We start from the raw sequence: 14,646 nt of genomic DNA, 5'->3' as shown, positions 1-14,646 counted from the left end.
GGAATAAAGTTAATCTCAAACTTTATCCCGAGATTATTATCATTATCCCATGTACCAAACGGCCCCTTATAGGCTGTGTGGATCCTGCTGCTCTACAATTAATTCGTTATCCGGTAGTTAGGATAAGGAAGAAGAATAATAGCATGTTTGGCCAAACTTCAGAAGTGTTTTTCTCAAAAGTACATTTCAAAATTGTGTTTGGCTAATTAATTTGAAAAGCACTTTTGAGCATTAATTAATGTTTGGCCAAACTTTCAAAAACTGTTTCTAAGTGTATTTTTCTCAAAAGTGCTTTTGGAGAGAAACTACTTTTTTCTGTTACTCAAAAACTACTTTTGTTTCTCCTCAAAAGCACTTTTTTCCTTCTAAAAACTTGGCAAAACAACTAAATTTTTGAAAAAAAATACTTTTGGCCCAAAAATAAACTTTGCCAAACAGGCTATAATACTGATTGTGATTTGACGAGATAATATGAGTCATTTGGGACCATAGTATTTTCATTTAAAAATGAAAAACGATAGCCAGACAACATAATAGTTTTTTTTTCCTGACATCCACCTGGACCAGAATTAGTTTTAAACGCCATGAGACGTGTAGAAGTAAGCTTTATATAATTCGTGCAATGATTCAAACGTGATAGAAATTATTATTTTTTATGTGAACTATAAATTTTAAATATTTTAGATAATAATTGACGGGCTTAAATTGATCACCAACACCGACTGCGTTGATTCATATAATTGATCTCAACTAAGATTGATAATTGAGGTGTTGGAACTCGATACTTCACGGTCGAATACATATATATATATATATATATATGCGCGCGCGCAATTAACAAATATAGACAGGGTTAGATATATATTTAAAAACTCATTCTCTAGCTCAATTCAAACTCCACAACGTCTAAATTTTGGATTCGCCATCGTGTAGAACCAATGGTTGCCTGCAAGTTGGGCACGATGAATGCGATGAAAACCATTCATCAATGCACTTGACATGAAAGGCATGATTGCATCTTGGCAACATTCTCAACTTTTCTCCTTGTTCAAATTCTCCGAGACATATTGGACAATCTGTAGCAGAAAACATCCTCAGTCCTGGCTCGTAAACCATCACTGGTATCTTTTCCAACTCATCCTTGTCCATTCCATTGGATGCCAAACGTGAAGTAGCAGCTTCTGAGGACTCGAAGGGAAATCTCGTGTTGTATCGTAAAACACAACGTACGATTGCCCTCAGGTCAAGGGCACATAGCAGCGCAAGTAGCAGAGCTGCAAGAACTATTAGCAGATAGCTGTTTAAAATCGAGTCACTTGAGCTGCTTTCCGGATTCGACGGAACCACCACACTGCAACCCAGAAGAAATCGAGGCAGACGGTACTCATCTCTCATATTAACAATCTAGGCTTTGCATCTGCTGAGATACTCTGTGAAGGTAGCATGTTGTATTAAATTGTGAAGCTAAAGGACACTGAAAGCTGATGGTAAGAAATGAATGAAAGAAAACATATTTCAGTCTTGTTGTCGTCTTCTTTTTAAAACAAGTGGCACATCTACTTCAAACTGTCAGTAAAACAAGGCTGCTGCTCCTCTTATCTTCTGGGTGTGATGAGGAATTAGGAGAGGTTGGGACCATAAGTTTTTCATACAAAAATAAAGGCAGACAAAAAAATAATTCTGCAACAAAATTTGGGGAGACCCTTGATAGTTCTTTTTTTTTTGTCACTTTCCAGAAATGATATACAACAATAGTCATCTGAAATGTGATGTATCGAACAAGATACATAGGAACAGCATGACATTTACATGATACAAAAAATATACAAGGCCATACCTCTGGTAAACAAAACAAAAGGCACATACATTAGCAAATTTCTTCAAAATAAATCTCTACGACATCATGTTTCTCCACTTGTCCTTCAAGTCACCCTGAACAAAATTGTCCGGACTTCATAAGTTGGAGTATTAAAAGACATATCTATTACTAGCAGCATGAGAATGCACTTACCGCAGTCCTCACTACAAATATGTCACGATAAGTATTTAAGATGTGCGTCCAATTTCCGGAACCATACCTACAAAAAAAAACATTTAGAGCGCTAAACCTTGTGTTGATACTTCTTTAAAGTTAAAAGGAAGTATGGGATTCTCCATACTTCTTTACACCAGTTCTCAAAGTGTCTTCTTCCAACGCACTCCATTTCGTGGGCTTTCTCCTCGTGGTGAATTTTTTAAATTCATATTTCTTCAAGGGAGAGATTTTCGTCCTCTTCGGGCTAGGTAATGTAAACCTCCTCGCGCCACTTGGTGATCCTTCAATCAACTCGTCTGCTGAATCGTCCCACTGTATAGAAATCAGTGTTTGTTACCATTAGCAAGCACAAAACTGCTATTTTTTTCCTTTCACCATTTGGATAATTGTCCCAAATACAGTTTTTGTGCTTAGGACAAATTTTTTCGAACAAAGAATATGCTTAATGTTTAAGCTCTAATATACCTCTGGCAAAACCAAAAGCTAATATCTGATCTAAACTCACTAAAACAACAACAATAACAACTATGCCTCAGTCCCAAACAAGTTGGATAGGAAAAGGCATGCATTTGTACGCTTTTTTTTTTTTTTTGGGGGGGGGGGGGGGGGAGGGTGAATGCGGGTGACCCATGTGACAGGCGGGAACACTCACCACTATACTAACCTCACTATTTTACAAAATATCACTTAGTTACTTGACAGTGGCAAAAAGTTTGGCACATTTAGTCACTAGGCTAGTAAAGCTTTGAAAATAAACAAGACTATCTTGTAATAAAGACTTCGGGTTAAAATCGCCCATATACATTCAATAGCCTACTGGAGAGCATTGGTGCATTAAAACGTGACCATCAGAGCCATTTGACCAGTTATTTTTATGCGGGTGGAGGCAAGAAAATTTTTCAATGTACATACCTCAGATGTATGGGCAGCACTCTTTCGGTTCATTAGGTCTGGCTTGGATGCAGCACTAGGATGACAATTACGCTGTGCCTCACAATTCTCTCCATTAACTTGATCCATTCTGCTACTGGCAACCACTGGATAAGGGGCTCTGTCACTGTTATTTTCGGCAGGCTGATGACCCATATGATCCCTCACCAAAGAAGACAGAGTCTCAGCAAACTGTAGTACATCAGGTAGAGGATCCTTCACCATAGCACGCAGCTCCATCGAACTCAATTTAAGTGCTTCCTGTGCTTTCTCGATTTCAGGCGTAGGCAGGAAGTCCTGTCTACCAGATGCATCAAGTCCTAACTCAATAGAGTCACTGATCCTAACACCTCCACATGTCCGAGCTAATGCTCCTCTGGTGCGTCTGAAAGCAACATGCTTCTGCCTGGGCAATGCATTTCCTTTGCGCACTTCTGCAAGCACAAAAAACAATCATCTCAACATGAAACCCATAAAACTGATACGAGTTAAACAATTAATATATCAAAAAAGAAATAACAACAAAATTGCTATGGGTCCAACAAGGAAATGTCAAAAAGTAATCTTTTATCTCTTATCAAAGGATAGCCCATATATACCAGAAAAAGCAAAAAGTTCAGCCTTTAACACCAACATCCAGAATTGGTCATATATTCACTTACATAAACCAATAATCAGATCATAGGTACTTATAGAAAGTATTCATACAAATACATATCTCAAGTTAGATCATATCATAGATTTTAACAACACATTCACACAAAGATTTAACATCTTCAGACACATTTTGCAGATGTAATGTTACATATTACAGCTCTACCTCTGACATTATTCCTGCAAGTCCCTTGTTCGTTCACCCCTCCAAAAAATGCCCTCACCGTATCATCACTCCTGTAAGTCTCCGCCACAACATCAAGAAAAGGAGGCCCAATTCTCTCTTTAGCTTCTCTAACGAAAACCATAACCGCCTCAACAGGAAATATGCCTTTACTTCTCCTTATCACATTGTCACAACACTTATCTTCCCATAACGCTGCTTCTATTTCATCCCTCCAATCCCATAACTCTTCACATACGAACCCTACATTCTCCATTTTTTCCATTAAATTAATTCTCTTTTTCCATATCCTCTTTACTGCTTCAAAATACTTTCCTTTATCACTTTCCGCCCCTTTTTCATTCAAAAATTTCACCGTGCATTCCACTGCCACCGCACAGTACGCGGATTTCAGTTCCTTTAAAGTTTCAGTTCCTTCTTGATGATCTAGTTCCTCGAATAGTTCGAGAAGTTCGAGGATTTTCTCAGTAACTGAACCGTTAGAAATCTCGGATTCAAGTTTTCTGAGGATTAGGGCTTTTTTGAGGTTCAAATTGTCGTTTGGAAGTGGAATAGTGTGAATTAGAGCGTTGAGTATGCTGTCATCGAGCGGTTGTCGGAGGATGAATTCGAGAATCCAACGGGATATATCAACATCCATTTGTTAAGCGTGAAATGAGCCTTAAGAACCCTAAAATTGAATTTCGAATGACTATTCTACGGGGTGTTGAGAAAGGGGATTTTGTCGGGTCGGGTCGGGTGCTTCTCAGTTCTATACTTCTATTGTCTTTCTTCCCGGTTTCCTAAAAGCTCCGGCCAAAATACTCCGGCGAGCTCCGATGAAATATACTCACTAATTGGAAATGATCTTACTCTTCTTAAATGGTGTATGAGTACCAAATGATTAAAAATTTCATTCATTTCAGGAGTAATAATTAAGTATTTCCTTTGTTTAAAATAGAATGGTGACTTCCCAAGTACGATATCAAATCCTTCACTTAGTTTTTTGTGCCAATTCAAAAATTGATTTTTTAATCATTTTAAATAAAATTTAAAATCTAGAATGGTGACTTCCCAAGTACGATATCAAATCCTTCACTTAGTTTTTTGTGCCAATTCAAAAATTGATTTTTTAATCATTTTAAATAAAAATTTAAAATCTAATTATTTTAACTCTATTCAACTCTTAATTGAAGTATAGATATCCTCTTAGTTTTTTTTGTGTGCGCCTTGTAAGAATGTGAGTCCAGAACCATAATGATGTAAATTTGGACTAAAAATACAAAATAGGTGAAAAACAAATATTGAAAACTTTTTTATATATAAGGTATGTGTTTAATGCAATATACCTTGGATATGGAAAAGCAATTACTCAAATGTTCTCATAATACTCTTATACTAAAATTACTTGAAACAATTTATAAAAAAAATATAATCAAAGAAAATTATATTTAATTTTCTAAATAATAACAATGGCATATAAAATGAAACACAAGGAGTATTTATACATAAAATTCGTTTCTATAAAGAATTTGGTGAACTTGTTTACTGCTACTGCAACAATTGAACACATCTTTTTTCTTGAAGTATAAACTTCTAATTTCTTTTGTCTTTGTATTTTCTGTATACATTTAACTAATGCATGAAAATTAAGTCTCAAGGATAATTTTGTATTTTAATAAAAATATACAAATTCTTCCTTCATAAGGTAGGGTAGATCTGCATACACATTACCCTCCCGACCCCACGTGTGAGATTTCACTGAATTTATTGTTGTTGTTGATAAAATAAACAAATGATTTTCCACAAACTTATTTTTTAGAGGTGAGAATTGTCATTCTAACTCTCATGGAATGAAAAATCTTTGTCCACGAAATTATTTTTATAACTTACAAAAAATTCAAGTTGGTGTTTATTAAAAAGTTTTCTCAAGTTCTTTTTAGTTTTTGTTATTTCTTAAAAAGGAAAACTACATTATGAAATTGTGGTGAGGGTGTTTTCCAAATAATGTTTCAATAAAAATCCCGCCCCACCCCACCCACTCACTCCACCCTAAATAAAAATATTATTAATAATACTTTCTTTTCATCTTATAGATAGTTTTTTTTTCATTTCAACAAATGAGTATTTTTTTCATGATATAAAAAAGTATTTGTTTTCATTTTAACAAAAGGAATACTTTCTTTTCATGTAGAAAAAGTATTTTTTTTCATTTCAATAAAAAAAATATTTTTTACTCTCTAATCAAACAATAAAAAATACTTTTGGTAAAAAAAATTTCATTCACGTGATCCATCTGAATATTTCATAAAAACATTTTTGGCGGAAAACATTTTCCTTAGTAGCAAACACACCCATCTGAATATTTCTTACTAAATAAAAAGACTCACGTGATCCGCCCTGCGAAAAGCTCGCTGGAATTCAGTTAAAAAGTCAAAATTAAATTATTAAACAACAAAAAGCTATAAATATGGTGGTGAAATTTTCCGAATTCTGCTTCTAATGCTTTTAACGTTCTATCAAACACTTAGCGCACATCACTTACCTCCATTTCCGTGATCCGAAGTTTTTCAGGTTCTTCCATTTTCTTCCATTCTTTCTCCATATTACCTGTACGTATATTTGTATGAATATTATAATATCCAATTTGTATCTATATCTAAGTAGCAGATCTATAATTTCACAAAGCGTATTATTGCAATTTGCATCTCCCTGCGGAGGCGAATCGAAAATTTTGAATCATTTGGTGCACTGCTTAACATATTCTTAGTTTTTGCTTTAAAAAATTCTCTGTACATATGTATACTGCATTTTTAAAATTTATTCACACACACGTGCATGTTGATCCACCGCATATATGATGGATTCGTGTATGGTTTTTAATGGATTGTTATATCTCGTTGAGTAAATCACATTTATATCGGAATTGGACGTTTATTTTCAGCTGAGCTGGTTTTGTATGGATGCACGATTGCGATGAGGTAAGAATTTGGATGTGAAATTGCAAAATGATTTGCATTTAGCTTCTTCTTCTTTTTTTTTAATGATATAAGAGGTGGAAAAATTACATTTGATGTGCAGATTTTGAGGTTGGGATTGGAGAAAAAGCGAAAATGAGCGAAGGGCAGAGGTTTCAGCTGGGGACCATAGGGGCACTGAGTTTGTCGGTGGTGTCTTCTGTGTCCATTGTTATTTGCAATAAGGCGCTTATTAGCACCCTAGGTTTTACATTTGGTTAGTTTCATAACTTCTCTCAAAAGGCATTTCTTTTTTGTGTATTTCTGTGTGTGTGCGTGTGTGTTTTCTTCCATTAGTATAATGACTAATTTTACGAGTGAGTTGCTTATGTTGTAGAACTTGCTTCGTGAAATTAGGTACTTGCTTTACAATTAACATTTAATTTACCTTGAAAAGATAAATTATTTAATGCATTTAGAGGGGGAATGGACATTTTCATATAGCCAACAGGAACTATTCAGATTGAGGCATAATTGATTGATTCGTTGATTACTTTCACATGGTGAATCACCAGAGTTTGTGGGGGAAAAGATTTCTAAGATTGTTGTTGTTTGGACGAATGTCATTCAGTAAACCTCAATATTTTATGCCAAAAAAATGGGTTCGACTGTTTGTAATTAGTCGGTAGCAGAAACAGCTAAAATATTTTGGCTTGGTTATTTCTTTTGTTTATGTTCTTCTTTACATACAACAACAACAACATACTCAGTATAATCACACAAGTGGGATAAAGAGGCTGTTTCCGCTAGACCCTCGGCTCAAGAAAAAGTGAAACCTTCAGTTGATCAACTTGCAATTATTTCCTCTGTTCCTCTAATGTATAACAACTTAATTTGACAGTTGATCAACTTGGCTTATGTCATACTGGTAGGAGGAGAGAACATAAAATCAGGTCCAAGTGTATGCATAGTAGTTAAACAAAAAGTATAACATAATGCAAATCACTCTTGTGCATTTACATCTAAAATATGTTAAACACCTCTTAGACATCCCAGAAACAATTTATTAGGCTGTCAGTTGGCACTTCCAGTTTGGTTCTTGAAAAACCTAATAAAAGAAATTGTCAATTTTATTTTGTTCAGCTTTCAGTTCTAACTTTTTATGTTACTTTCTCAGCTACGACTTTGACAAGCTGGCATCTTCTAGTTACATTTTGTTCTCTCCATGTGGCTATATGGATGAGATTGTTTGAGCACAAGCCTTTTGATCCGAAAGCTGTTATGGGCTTCGGAATACTGAATGGGTCCTCCATTGGACTTCTTAATCTAAGCCTGGGGTTTAATTCTGTCGGTTTTTATCAGGTTCATTCTTTTTCCTTTCTGCTATTAATGACTATCTGGCAAAATAAATTTTAAACCTGTCTGCCTTTACTAGTGATATATCAGGTTAAGATCTTTTTCTTGTTGTTTTTAACTCTCTTTTCTTTAAGTTATCCTTTTTCTCATTTCTTGTCCCCTTATTTCTGTACCTATGTTTCAAGGTATAACAATGTATCCGCTGGAAATTAGTTTGATATAGTAAAGTGTTTATAAGATCTAGAAGCTGAACGGCATGATTTTACAACTGGAAATAGATTGTTCCTCTATGACCTTAAGTTACTCACGATGAAGATGTGCTGCCAAAATCTTATCATGAAATGTTTAATGGTCATTACGACATTAACAATCAACATAGCTAGCTGAATTCTAAGGTCTTTTCCATTTTCATTCTTTGGAAAGGGCAGCAAGCTTCTTCCTTTTTGTGGTTAGACACGAATTTACTTGATGTGATGTGATCCTCTTGTTTCCTGCTGCTCTCAAACTCTCATTATAGCTTAATTCTATTTTGTCTCTGCAGAGGAGATCTTTAGCTTATGGTTAATTTCGAAACTTAAATGCAGTTATTTGTTCTGATCTTTTTACTGCTTTTGCATTATAGATGACAAAATTAGCTATCATCCCCTGTACAGTTCTTTTGGAGACTCTTTTCTACAGGAAAAAGTTCAGGTAAAATTTGCTAATGTTGACTTACTCAATTTTCTTTACTATTTCCGAAAAGTTCTTCAAAAGTGAGTCTATGTTTACACTAGGTAGATGGAGTATCACAGTACATTACCTTCACAGCCATTGTTATTTCTCTTTTGGAGCATTTTTCTCTTCCAAATAGTGATCTATTCTCGTTTTGTTAAGCTTGGAACATTACATTGAGGAAGCTTTTTCACCACCATGTGTTTGGCTCAATCCAGAATTAATTTCTTTGAATAATTAGAATTTGAGCCTGAATAGTCACATATACATTCATTTCTTCTTGATTTGATAAAGATCAACTTAGACAAAAAATATGGCAAAAGAAAGGTGTTTAAGACAACTATCTGCATCAAAATCTATATAAAACGGCAAGTAGTGTCTAGAGGAAAATACTCAGGCACCTTTGATTGAGTATGCGCCCCTTGCATGTCTATTTTACTTTTGTAGATCCTGAAGGTGTTTTTTTTTCTTTCAAATAGGGGTGATCAGGTGCATTATGCAGGCTGAAAGTAATTCAAACATTTGCTAGATTTTGGACCCAAAAAAAAGTTGGTTAGCTTCTATCAGGGAATGCTAGCAAAAGCGCTTTCATCATCTTAGCTAATTGATTTTTGTGTTAGAAATTCTACTACTTTAAGATTATGACTGAAAGTCTACTGGTACTAGACAAAGATGTTAAGTGCCATTAACAGGGTTAAAGGTAAAGCAGAAGATTAAGTTCTTGACAAATTGTGCTTTTGAAATGCATATATGCCTGTGAAATGCTGTTAATCATTAAGATTGTTAGAGCCAACCATATCAATTTTTTTTTAGGGTCCTTAACAATTCAGAGATCCATTTGGAACATTCTCGGTCAATTTCATTAGTTTTCCTGTTAGGTTTGACCACTCTCAAGATTGTTTCTCCTATTTTTATGTGATGTTCAGAAGCATCCTTGTCAACATGGATGGAATCTCTTTCAAGGAAATTCTTTCTTGTTTGATTCAAATATTGACGATTATTTAAGCCTGAGTTAGATGCAATATTGAGGTTGCAAGTGACTGGTAAATTATCATATAAAAATAATAGTCATGGGGCGGTAAGTCATGGAACTATTTGAAAAGGTGAGAGGAGATAATGGGTGGTTTTTACTCTGAGTATCAGTGTGCACAAATAGAGTTTATTTTTCGCTCCAATATTATTATTATTACTATTATTATTTTGATAACTGAGAAACCCTGAGGGTCAGTGAGGCACGGTTCGAAACTCATGGATAATGAGCCCAATGTTCTAACCTTCTCCACTTAAATACTAGGCTTTTGCCTATGAGAGAGTCCAATTCATGACATGCGCCTAATCCACACGTCACGCACCGCACTCTTACTACTAGACCAAAGCCCTGGAAACTATTTTGGCTCCGCTATTGTGATCTAATTAACCTCTATGTATCTGTTGGTCCTCAGTGATGTTAGTGCTCTATGAAGTGATACTTTTAGCTCTACAAGTTCTGCTTTCATCTACTGTTTCGCTTTATGCATTTATGAAATTACTCTTTTAGTTGTACATATTTACTAACGAGTTTATTTTTCTCTCAACTATGATTTGCAGTAGGAATATCCAGCTTGCACTTACCGTTCTTCTCTTTGGGGTTGGAATTGCTACAGTAACTGATTTGCAGCTCAATCTCTTGGGTTCTGTTTTATCTATGTTTGCAATTGTCACCACTTGTATTGCACAGATTGTATCCTTTGCTGTATTGCCAATCAATTCTTTCTGTTCTTTGCCTCAGTGGCTCCATGCCTCCATCCACTTCATAGATCTTCAGTTTAGCAACCTTATTTGTGGCAAATAAGATTTAAATTTTTTTTGGAAGTTATTTATATGTATTAGCAAATTCTGTAGGACCTATAATTTACAACGATTGTATCATATCTTTCTCTTGCTTGGATATCTTAACCCATCTTCTCAGATGACGAATACCATCCAGAAGAAGTTCAAAGTTTCTTCAACCCAGCTCCTGTATCAGTCTTGTCCTTATCAATCACTTACTTTGTTTATAGTAGGACCATTTTTGGATGGGCTTTTGACAAGTCAGAATGTGTTTGCTTTCAACTACACACCAAAAGTTCTGGTAAGTTAGAATTTTTTTTTTTTCAATTGTAAGTTAGATATTAGCATTATTCATTAACTTCAACGTGTTGATGGCAGGCCTTTATTGTTCTCTCTTGCCTTATATCTGTGTCCGTGAATTTCAGTACTTTTTTGGTAATTGGCAAGACTTCTCCAGTCACCTATCAGGTCCTTGGACATCTAAAAACATGTCTTGTTTTGGCCTTTGGGTATGTTCTTCTTCATGACCCCTTCAGCTGGCGAAACATTCTGGGCATTGTCATTGCTATGCTTGGAATGATACTCTATTCCTATTGTTGCACCATTGAGAGCCAGCAGAAGTCCATAGAGGCTGCATCCCATCTCTCTCAGGTATTATTACACCTTTGTTTTTTAGTATTCTACATTATGTCGTGTCTTTCCGGAACATAGACAGACAAAAAGGTACTCCTATTTTTCATACTAAGGGCCAATGATTTGCAAGATTGCCAGTAATGGAGGCCGGTAGGCCCAATATTACCTCCTCTCATTTCACCTGATTACACTACTGCTAAATCTGCAATATGCTTACAAATGGATCAGTTAGTGACACGGCTCCATTTACTACCTCCTATTGTGTTACCTCATTACACTACTACTACTACTACTACTACTACTACTACTACTGCATTTGTGTTATGATTTGCTAACAAAACTGTTTAGTTAGTTGCACCCCCATAGGAAGGGCAGATCTAGAAGAAAGTTAATATTTAAACCTTATGCTCCCTTCACTTTAAATCGCTGATCTTCTGGGAACTTGTTTTTTATTAAGTATTAAATTTTCCTCTATGTTAGACACATAGATGTACTAATCCTACCTGCTGTTTCTGTGGTTGAAGGTCAAGGAAAGTGAATCTGATCCTCTAATAAATGTTGAAAAAGGCACTGGCAATTTAGCAGATAGTGTTGTTGCAAAGGCTCCTGGCTGGAATTCTAGCAAGGATCAGCATGTATAAAATTTCTGACGGTTGGCTATTGACTAGCGGTTGATCAGAGTATAGATATAAGTTTTCAGCGATGAAGATGTCGCTGCGAAGTTTCCCATACGTCGCAGAATGTGTTACAACTTACAGGATTTGAAAAGAATATAGCTTTCTAATTTGCAGTTGGTAGATTTGAAGGAAAGGATAGCTGTCCTAACGTAGCAGTTTCTTCTTGTACGAGTTAGACATATATATAGCTTACAGTTTTTCCTAGTTAAGTATTATGTTCTTCAGAAACTCTCAGATTAGTTTTTCTCGGATTAGTTTGTTCTTATGAAGACAACGAAGATGTTGCAATCAGATTTCAATTCATAAAAGGTAATAAAATTTTGATTGACTTGTAAAATAGCAGCTTTGCCATTCTTTTTTAGACGAAGTAATATGGGTTTGTAACTTTGTATGGAGGGACAGTCCAATCAAAACTAGAACTACTCCTAAGGTCGACGGAAAAACGCAAAAAAGTGGAAAAACGTTTGCACCAGCCGGGAATCGAACCCGGGTCTGTACCGTGGCAGGGTACTATTCTACCACTAGACCACTGGTGCTTAGCACTTGTAATTGGTTCTACAATATATTCTACTTTCACTATAATTTCATTTGGCAAAATGATTTTATTATTTACTCATTCCGTTCAAACTATTTTCTTATTCATCAATTTTAAAAATAATGACATATTTTTTATTTGAAAATAATTAAATTTATAGCCTCTATTTTATCTAATGAGAAACTTTTATAGTCTTATAAATATTATAGTATGTTTAAGACCATAAATTTTAAAAATATTATAATAATATAAATATTAAGAAGCATAAGTTTCCAAGAATATTATTTTTTTTCTTAAATTTCGTATCATTGACTCTCTGTCGCATAATCTTGAGACTTGAGGTAATATACTACTATCAGTAACATTAAAGAAACTTTAAGGGGCAGAATGATCAGCCGCGAAAATTAGGGGTACTCCAATATTACCATCGATTTACATTGCTCCCTTTCTCTGAAAAAAAAAAAAAACGAAAACCCTAGGTTCTGTAAGCAGCCGTCGAGTTCAAGCCAGCTCCGAAAATGGTAAGAGAAAGTTTAACTTTTCTACAATGTCAGTTAAATCTCAGCAAACTATCGCTCCCTAAGCTTTTTATTTGTCAAATTTGCAGACGTTCAAGAGAAGGAACGGAGGTCGCAACAAGCATGGACGTGGCCACGTCAAATTCGTGCGTTGCTCCAACTGCGGCAAATGCTGCCCTAAGGTACCACTTTAAATACTGAGATAAGCACACGATGGTTTTGGATCATAAATATTATCGGTTTTTTTTGTTCCTCTGAAACTATTGTTGATCCTTTTTTATTTTAGGTGCATTGTACGATTTTATTTGCTTTCCGAGATCCACGTTATCTGTTGAGCTTTTATACATAGAGTTGTGAGCCTTTAGTGTAAGATAATGAACAAATTGCCCTGTGAGATGAATGATTTGTACTTGAATGAACCCTGTAGCACTTGTTCAGACCCAAATTCACTTAAGTATTTATAAATATTTGAATGTGAACCCAGTTATTATTATTGTATATTAACTCGAGGTCATTGGAGTAACTCATAAACTTCAAATACTGGATGCGTCTGTAATATAACTAACCTCATCTAGTTTGAGGTGTAGTTTGTTGATTGACACGCAGAGTTGTAGATGCCTGCTGGTTAGTGCTTGTCACCTTGTTGATTGGGTTTGATGAAAGTGCTGTGCATGTTCAGTAGTAGTTCGGGAACTTCATCAGTTTGATGATTTATGTTATTTAGTATAGTTCATATTGTGGAAGTCTGTTCTCTGAGTTATAGCCGAGATCTACAGTAGAGTCTCTGTTTTGTATCTTATGACCAACACGGTAACAAGAGAGGTGTGTGGCTCAACTTTCTTTTGGCATTGTTATCATGCTATGATGTTGATATAAGACAAGTTTTTTAACAAGAGTTTGCTACTTAATTTGATGTTTAGTACTCCTATTATGACAGGACAAAGCCATCAAGAGGTTTCTTGTGAGGAATATTGTTGAGCAAGCAGCTGTTAGGGATGTGCAGGAAGCTTGTGCTTTTGAAAGTGAGCCTCTTTTTTTCTTTTCCTGTGAATATGTTGTGGAAGAGACTATAGAGTGGGTCTTTCTTTGTTTCTTAGTGATCCTCGTGGAGCACTAGTTTATGCTCATACAGCAGCTAACATGAAATATGTTCTCTGCAGCGTACACTCTGCCTAAGCTGTATCTGAAGATGCAATATTGTGTATCATGTGCCATCCACTCAAAGGTGGTTAGGGTCCGCTCTCGAACTGATAGGAGGGTCCGTGAGCCTCCACAGCGATTCAGGCGCCCAAGGGTATTCTAATTTCGATGCTTTGTGCAACATATGTTATGAGCTTTAGTGAACCAATCTTGGTCTTTTGCTTAACTAGAGCTTCTTTGTGGTTATTTCAGGATGATGCTCCAAAGCCTGGTCAAGCTCCACGGGTTCCTGGAGCTGCTCCTACGGCAGCTCGTACTTGAGTGCCTGGTGTTTTGATCATGTTGTTTGACTTGGATTCTAGATAATGTGAAAGTTACTATGAAGTTTTGTTATATATGGTGGTTTTGAGTACTTTTTTGGGGGTTCAGTTTAATGGGACCAAGTACTATTTTATGGCATGAGATTCTGGCTGGAGAATAGAGAGATTTAAGTTCTATGAATTTATGCATTTACTCTTTGCTTTGAGA

General features: G+C 35.5%; 3 protein-coding genes and 1 non-coding gene across 6 annotated transcripts; 2 read left to right on the top strand and 2 right to left on the bottom strand.

Annotated features, from left to right (window-relative positions):
- Positions 1-860: 860 nt before the first annotated feature.
- Positions 861-4,722, bottom strand: LOC104098761 (uncharacterized). Of its 3 annotated transcripts, none has more exons than XR_011408911.1 (6): positions 3,786-4,722; positions 2,948-3,399; positions 2,160-2,347; positions 2,012-2,078; positions 1,838-1,932; positions 861-1,430 (listed from the first exon to the last, which is right to left on the bottom strand). XR_011408911.1 is itself a non-coding variant. In XM_009605572.4 (5 exons), the coding sequence occupies exons 1-5, from the start codon at positions 4,441-4,443 to the stop codon at positions 1,894-1,896; spliced, it is 1,404 nt and encodes a 467-aa protein (XP_009603867.1). In that variant the 5' UTR covers positions 4,444-4,722; the 3' UTR covers positions 1,692-1,893. The 3 variants fall into 3 exon arrangements, 1 of the variants encoding a protein (XP_009603867.1); XR_011408912.1 differs by having other exon boundaries at positions 861-1,417; XM_009605572.4 differs by lacking the exon at positions 861-1,430 and having other exon boundaries at positions 1,692-1,932.
- A 1,492-nt stretch (positions 4,723-6,214) lies between these two features.
- LOC104098763 (UDP-xylose transporter 3) lies at positions 6,215-12,262 on the top strand. The gene is made up of 9 exons (XM_009605575.4): positions 6,215-6,356; positions 6,727-6,763; positions 6,864-7,016; positions 7,917-8,101; positions 8,718-8,785; positions 10,394-10,526; positions 10,755-10,916; positions 10,994-11,266; positions 11,773-12,262. The coding sequence occupies exons 3-9, from the start codon at positions 6,896-6,898 to the stop codon at positions 11,887-11,889; spliced, it is 1,059 nt and encodes a 352-aa protein (XP_009603870.1). The 5' UTR covers positions 6,215-6,356; positions 6,727-6,763; positions 6,864-6,895; the 3' UTR covers positions 11,890-12,262.
- Positions 12,263-12,390: 128 nt separating this feature from the next.
- On the bottom strand, positions 12,391-12,461 carry TRNAG-GCC (transfer RNA glycine (anticodon GCC)). Its single transcript has one exon. It is a non-coding gene; the product is annotated as a tRNA-Gly (tRNA).
- A 376-nt stretch (positions 12,462-12,837) lies between these two features.
- Positions 12,838-14,646, top strand: LOC104098764 (small ribosomal subunit protein eS26x-like). Its single transcript, XM_009605576.4, has 5 exons — positions 12,838-12,981; positions 13,068-13,160; positions 13,916-14,000; positions 14,139-14,272; positions 14,371-14,646. The coding sequence occupies exons 1-5, from the start codon at positions 12,979-12,981 to the stop codon at positions 14,437-14,439; spliced, it is 384 nt and encodes a 127-aa protein (XP_009603871.1). The 5' UTR covers positions 12,838-12,978; the 3' UTR covers positions 14,440-14,646.

Source organism: Nicotiana tomentosiformis, chromosome 6 (assembly GCF_000390325.3).
Source record: "Nicotiana tomentosiformis chromosome 6, ASM39032v3, whole genome shotgun sequence".
Lineage (NCBI taxonomy): Eukaryota > Viridiplantae > Streptophyta > Magnoliopsida > Solanales > Solanaceae > Nicotiana > Nicotiana tomentosiformis.
Note: the sequence above shows the minus strand (reverse complement) of the source record. Positions and strands in the feature narration are given on the sequence as shown.

What these genes read in the sequence shown, in the direction of transcription:
- LOC104098763 (XM_009605575.4), top strand. Translation starts at nt 6,896, where the DNA reads ATGAGCGAAGGGCAGAGGTTTCAGCTGGGGACCATAGGGGCACTGAGT. An exon ending in ATTCTGTCGGTTTTTATCAG is followed by an intron (nt 8,102 to 8,717) that starts GTTCATTCTTTT and finishes TTTGCATTATAG; the next exon opens with ATGACAAAATTAGCTATCAT. An exon ending in TTCTACAGGAAAAAGTTCAG is followed by an intron (nt 8,786 to 10,393) that starts GTAAAATTTGCT and finishes TATGATTTGCAG; the next exon opens with TAGGAATATCCAGCTTGCAC.
- LOC104098761 (XM_009605572.4), bottom strand. Translation starts at nt 4,443, where the DNA reads ATGGATGTTGATATATCCCGTTGGATTCTCGAATTCATCCTCCGACAA. An exon ending in TTGCAGGAATAATGTCAGAG is followed by an intron (nt 3,400 to 3,785) that starts GTAGAGCTGTAA and finishes TTGTGCTTGCAG; the next exon opens with AAGTGCGCAAAGGAAATGCA. An exon ending in TATTTGTAGTGAGGACTGCG is followed by an intron (nt 1,933 to 2,011) that starts GTAAGTGCATTC and finishes AATTTTGTTCAG; the next exon opens with GGTGACTTGAAGGACAAGTG.
- LOC104098764 (XM_009605576.4), top strand. An exon ending in GGAAGCTTGTGCTTTTGAAA is followed by an intron (nt 14,001 to 14,138) that starts GTGAGCCTCTTT and finishes TGTTCTCTGCAG; the next exon opens with CGTACACTCTGCCTAAGCTG. An exon ending in AGCGATTCAGGCGCCCAAGG is followed by an intron (nt 14,273 to 14,370) that starts GTATTCTAATTT and finishes TGGTTATTTCAG; the next exon opens with GATGATGCTCCAAAGCCTGG.